Source organism: Aythya ferina (genome assembly GCF_964211825.1).
Source record: "Aythya ferina genome assembly, chromosome: 1".
Classification (NCBI taxonomy): Eukaryota; Metazoa; Chordata; class Aves; order Anseriformes; family Anatidae; genus Aythya; species Aythya ferina.
Genome location: NC_140296.1, coordinates 161,805,443 through 161,811,975, shown reverse-complemented (window position 1 = coordinate 161,811,975; position 6,533 = coordinate 161,805,443). Strand labels below are relative to the sequence as shown.

The 6,533-nt window shown below is 45.7% G+C and overlaps 1 protein-coding gene across 5 annotated transcripts in view; it reads left to right on the top strand.

Moving 5' to 3' along the window:
- The first annotated feature begins 4,791 nt into the window (after nt 1–4,791).
- The window catches only part of ANKS1B (ankyrin repeat and sterile alpha motif domain containing 1B), a 435,613-nt gene continuing 433,871 nt past the window's right edge, over nt 4,792–6,533 (top strand). For 2 of the 5 annotated variants that reach the window (XM_084506034.1, XM_084506032.1), the window contains exon 1: nt 4,793–5,021. In XM_084506034.1, the coding sequence (XP_084362160.1) occupies nt 4,888–5,021 (134 nt within the window). In that variant the 5' untranslated portion in view covers nt 4,793–4,887. Of the gene's footprint in view, nt 5,022–6,533 lie in introns of all 5 variants that reach the window. The other 3 variants (XM_084506033.1, XM_084506031.1, XM_084506036.1) reach the window with 3 other exon arrangements.

Sequence of the window (6,533 nt, the reverse complement as noted above, 5' to 3'; positions counted from 1 at the left end):
TTGTATTCACATTTCATTCTGCATTTCTCTCTAAAGCATGAAGAACAGTCTTAGGCATATTTTGATAGCAAACTGATGGAAACCTACATCAGAGCAGAAGGATTGGATGAATAATTATACTGCTAATCCCACCTGCTGTCACACAACAAATACATGTAAAGAAATGTATAGATATGCCAGTTAATCTTAGCAGTTACCATCCCAGCAACATTGCAATTGTGCTGGCAAGGGCACGGCAGGCATTGACTTACTGTCAGAGCTATCCCAGCGCTGCTTCCTGGAGGCTCAGCTCTCCGGGGCAGACACAACCTGCAGTCTGTGCACCCCTTCGACTTTCAGGCAGTGGGATATCACAGCCCGCTGGGGAAAGCGGCACGCTTCCCATGCCACGTTTGGATGATTCTGCGGGTCAGTGCCTGGGTGACAGTACAATGGTTTAATTTCTTGCTCTTCTCCAGTGTGTTCCCAACCCCAAGAGAGCGATGCAGTGGGATCAGTGCAAGTGCTCAGACAGCATCTCACAGCTGTGCACAGTCACTAAGAAAGGGACCATCTCCTTGCACGATCTTTTCCATTACAAATTTACACAATGACAACAACAACATGCCTCAAAGCAAATAACTGTTTACAGAAAATATGATCTAGTCAGAATTGTGTAGACTGTTGTGGCCAAGTCATCAACATGTCTTATGTGTTACTTCAGCTGCTCCTTGATCTGATGAGTCCCAGTGTTCGTGCTCCCTTTTGGAACCACAGCACCTTAGAGTTTTTATATTCCTTTTAAGTTGTGTTTAGTACCCTCTGTTTCCATTGTTTTCTTTTCCAGGGGAAGAGTATGTAAGTCCTTCTCACCTTTCAGTGGTGCAACCCGAACCAAGCAGGATATAAATATTGTGTCCCAGATGTCTAATCTGAAGCCCATACTTTTGCGGGGCTGTCAGAAGAAGGCAGATGTGCATCTTGGTTCCACCCTGACAGGGAACTGGGACACAACATGCATCTGCACCTGGCCCCAAGAGCTCAGACGTGCTCCCAGAACCCCAGCTTTGGACTTAACCCCCAAGCCTGATGTTTAGATATCTGTTAGATGAGCAACACACACAGAAATGTTGCTTGGCATTCACGGTTTTAACACAGTGTATGTCCTGTAAAGAAAGACTAACAGACAATATCAAACCTAAAAGAGCCTTGCCACCTAGATGGTGTATGAAAAATACCCATTCCTCTAGGGTACTTTTGCAGCTCTTGCCCCCAGTCTGTGGGCATGCAATAAAAATAATTGGGCTTATTTGATACGCATTTGTTTTTTATTGTCAAATTGATCTGATGTCTTATTCCAGCATTTTGAGCTTTCTCTTAGAACATCCATCAAAATTTGTATAGGGATCTAAGACCTTCTCATCCTTACACAAGAGAATTAACAACAGGCAGTCCTGAAATATGATGTTAACATTTGCAATTCTACACAGCTATTTTTAATACCACACTCTTTTTTTTTTTTTTTTTTTTTTTCCAATATTTGCAACTCAGTTTTTCATATCTCTTCTCTGCTCCCGCTTGAAAATAGAGAAAGACAGAGAATTTTAGAAAGCACCCATTTAATTTGCTGTATGAATGGGAGACTGCAGGAAGATGAAATCAAGAAGTTGTCACCCTGAAATGAGAACAAAGCCATGTGGTAGTAGCATTGTAAAAACATTAAGGAAAGTCTCTGCTTATTACAGTCAATCCCAGCCCTTTCAAATAACAAACCTATTAAAGAATTTCTAGGTAGGCTAACTGCTTTCTGTGGTATTTTAGAAAATGGAAGAAAACAGAAGGTAAGGCATATGTTGTGTTAAGAGAATTTTTAAGATTGAAGGTGTGATGCCACTTAAGCACTGACAGCTGCAGTGGTCATAACTTGAAATGTCTTCGCAAATACTAAAATCATAAAATCAGAATTCTGCTGTGGTATAGAACGGCACTGCTCAGAAGCCATAAGCTTTTGAAAGATCTTTTGGCTGTTTTACAAATTATCTTTCTCATTTCTAACTACTGCAAGTCATAAAGATGTTTCATCATTCCATGCCTATTTATCATATTTGGGATATGTGTGATGGTGAATACTGTTCACAGTGTCATACTGGTATTACCAGGAACAACGAACGTAAGACATTTAAAAACAAAAAGGAGTCCACCTAACAGGTTCAACCATTTACATTCAACTCAATCTCTACCTTTTTTTTTTTTTTTTTTTTTTTTTTTTTCTTGCTACAGTCCACTACTGATTTCATCTCTGGATACAGACCAACCCATGTTCTGAACTCTTGGCTTCAGTAGCCTCTAGAATTTATCCATGCTTAACCTTTCCATTAAATAGTGATGCTTAAATTCATTTTTATTTTTTCAGATTGGTAGAATAACTGTTTTCTGCTCCACTTGCTAATTAAACCAAACCTTCTGTTTGGAATTTGCCGTTTTGTTGGGCTGATGGGTTTACTGGGGTATGTTTTGAGCCTTGCTACATTCATAAAACCTTCCTGAATTTGCTGGCTACTGCATGCATCTGCTCCATTGATATTTCTATCCTGATTCTCCATACTGTTCTTCCACTGCTTTCTGGATGATCTTTTCAATTAGAGCACAGTCTTGAGATTTTATTTTCCCAAGAAGAATTATGTAACGTTTATACTGAGTCATATTTGCCATCTGCTGATCCAACCACATAAACAATCCAAATTCTTTAAAAACTGAGTTTTCCCTAGTATCCTGCTTCTAATGTAATTATTCACTACTGTGCAGGTTTACGCACATACCCCTGCCTTACAGTTAGCTCTTCACAGAATACTGGCACCTCTTCAGGCTCTCAGCAAACATCAAGAAGCTTATCCAAGCCACATATACAGAAGATACATGTGAGAAGGTATTTATCAGGTGATGCATGAAACTGTATACAAAATCAAATCCAAGGCAGAAATAAAGGAAAATCATGGCTACGCCTACAAAGGGCATTGCGAACCTTCAGAACAGAAATTGGAGTATTCTTAGTTTATGACCAGCCTTTTTGGAACTAACTAATGAATTCAAGTGGCTGTTAGCAAGATACAGAACTTTTTACTTCAGCTTTACGTTGGTTTTCCACTGGGACTCTGCTGTGACTAAGGGCTTAAACCGTAAATCCAAACTCATGTGATTATGCATTTATTTATTCAAAAACAAACTTTAATGAAACACTTGTGATCACAGAATCAGACCTTACAATTGCTATTTATATCAGACTGTTTCAATCAGAAAGGCCATAGTTATAGAGTCTCTGTACCTAATAATTTTATGTCAGTGCTCAATTATGCGTCCTGTTGACAAGATTGCAGAAGACAGTTTCATATTCTGAAAATGCCAAACTATATAAAATATATTTTCTGTCGTTTTGTTGCTGTGGACAACTATATTGGAAAGATAGGTCTCCATGATGATATATATATATATATATTTCTATTTGAGAGATTAAGTTAGTTTAATCAGGTAAAAAAAAAAAAAAAAAGCATGAAAACAACTGTTAAACTGTTGCTGAGAAGGACTAAAGCCAATTATTTGTGAAATCAACACAGATCCTTCCATTGACTTGAAGGTACTATAGAACTGAAGTAATTAACACTCACTCTGAAAACATAACATTAAAATCCTGCCTGCCACAATGCCATTTTGCCATTGCTGTGTTTTACATCTTGCGAGTACAGTTAATGGGAGAATGCCGTTGAACTCAGTGGGGGAACAGCATGGGGTCTTCACTTCTTTGCCTGTTGTACCTCTGGCGCTACCTACACAAAGTGCTAAACTTAAACAGGGCCATGGGGCTGTAATGGGACTTTCTGTGTACGCACAGCATCAAGCTGTGCATTAAACACGGATGTGCTCATGGGCTGGCCAGCTTAGCTTGTCAAACCAAAAGCTGTGAGTGCGATCCATTCTGTGCCAGAAAGCCATGCAACTGACGAGGCTGCGGGTCCCAAACCCGTCCCAGAACGAGGGGCGGGCTGACAGACCCCACGGATACCGGGACACACCGCTCGCCCCTCGCACCTGACTGACCGCCGCCGGCAGCCCCGCTCGCCGAGCCGACACCTCAGCGCTGCTCCTCACCCCCACGGGGCCCGGCTCTGCCCTCCTGCCCACCCCACGAATGAAGCCCCGCGATGCCGGCCGCCTCCCCTCACGTCCCCTCACGGCACCGCCTCGCCCCCCGCCCTGCCAGCGGCCCCTCCCCGCTTTCCCTCCCTCCCTCCCTCCCTTTCCCCTTGCGCAGCGCCAGGCGGCGCCACCTCCCCGGAGCTCCCCGGGGGCACCCCTGCGGCTGACGGACCCCGGCCCTCTCCCCGCTCCATCCCTCCCCTCCCGGGCCCGATGGCGGCGCAGCCCTAACGGCTGCCAAGGGCCGGAGCCCGCCGTTGGGCGGGGCGGGCGGAGGGCGGGGCGGGAGGGAGCAGCCCCCGGGAGCGTCTCCCCAGCAACCGCCCCCCCCGGCCCGCCCCGCCGCCCCCCGTCAGGGCGCTGCCCCCCCCCACCCGCACCACCGCACCCCGGGACCGCCTCGGTTGCGGGGGGCCGAGGCTGCCCCTGCAGGCCGGGGTGCCCGGGGAGGGAGCGAGGCGGATGAAGAGCCGCCCCCCTCCCTCCTTCCTTCCCTCCCGCACTCCACCCAGGAGCGATCCAGTGAAAGCGGGAGGAGGTGATTCTCCTCCTCCTCCTCCTTCTCCTTCTCTCCCTCCCTCCCTCCCTCCCTCCCTCCCGCCGCTGCTCCCGCTGGTGTGGAGGGGACTGCAGGAATCTCCGCGCCGCGCCGAGGCAGGGCTGTGGGGGGAGCGGAGCCGCGCTGTGGAGAGCGGGGGCCGCCCCCGGTCCCTGGCCATGGGCAAGGACCAGGAGCTGCTGGAGGCTGCTCGCACGGGGAATGTGGCTCTGGTGGAGAAACTCCTGTCTGGGAGGAAAGGAGGGATCCTGGGCAGTGGATCTGGAGCTATTCCCTTATCCAGCTTGCTGAGGTAGGGGCACCATTCCCCGTCAGGCGCTGGGGTATTCACCTCCTCTTCCTCACCATCACCATCGCCCCTCTCATCTCCATTCCCACCCCTGTATCCTGGCAGTGACAATAAATGGTTCACTCTCTAGCCGAGTACGAGAGTGTCTGTGTTTAAAGTCGCAGGCAGGCATTTTATTAACACGGCGGTTCTGAATTTCTTGCCTTCAATGCGTCAGTGAGGTACTTGTTCATTCTGTTACCAGCGGCGGTGCAGAACTTGTATGTCTATGGCCGGGCTAACATGCACGGTGTATCGACCGCTCGTCTTTGGTATTTCATCTCCAAATTACTACTTTTAATCACGGGTTAATCACAGAAAAGGCGTTGCGTGTGGAGAATTCGGTGTGGAAAGCCGTAGCTTCCCCCCTCACCCGTAGTTGCTACCCTCACTTGCAGAAGAAATTAGGCATGCCATAGTAATGAGCCTACACAACAAAGACGGGGAATCTTTCCTCTGAGAGATCATCGAGCCAGACAGGGGCGTCAAACTTAGGGAGCAGGTTAGGTAATAGCAGGATTACTTTCAAGGTACCTGGATTTAGCGGAGTGAAACTGGGTTACTGGCCGTGCTGGTGGAAGGACTTAACTTGAACCGTGTCATGTCTCAGACAATTTACAGCATGGCTCTGGTGCGAAGTTTCATCACGCTCCCAAGAGCGTGATCTCAGGCATTTATGACATTTGGCAGTATTCAGAGAGAAGGTCTGCAGCACGCAGCCCAGTGCTAGTGGTGAATACTACACTAGCTGTAGCAGGAGACGACAAAATGAACAGACACACTGTTGACCTAGAACTTGAATCGATTGTTAAGTCTAGTTATTTATTTATTTGTGAAAGGAGGAAAAGGCCTGGAGAAATGGAAACCGCTTAAATACAAATGTATTTTTGATTCTATTGCCAGTACATCCTAATCACTATATTTATATTATATCAGTATTCCCTATCAGAAGATATTTCGTGTAACTGTCCAGATTATAGTTGCATAAATTCTATTATAAAGCCTTTTTATTTTGAGGATGTTTTTAGTGCTGTAAACAACAACAGTCCACATATTCGTAGTTTACCAAACTTCTGTGGTGCTCCAGTTCAATTACTTATTGAACTATTGTTTAATTACTAGCCCATTGACCAAAATCAAAACACAGCGTGCAACTGCTTTTTGTGCTGTAGTTGCATATGGTGCTTAGCAGGGGATATGCCAGATAATTGGTTTAACTTAAAATATAAGGCTTTTTAAAAATGTGATGACCATTTTTGGTAATAACAGAGGGAAGTTCACTTTAGTACAGTGATTAGCCATTTATAATCCAGTTCTACCGCGTGATTTGTGTAGTGAGTTTCTTCAGGGCTAGCACCTGTGCTATGTTCTTGCACTGCTACTTTCATGTTGTATATCACAAGTTCTGTATATCCAGAGGGAACATCTTTGCTTGTGTTTTTCACTTTTTATTAAACAAGTGTTTCATTTTGTGTA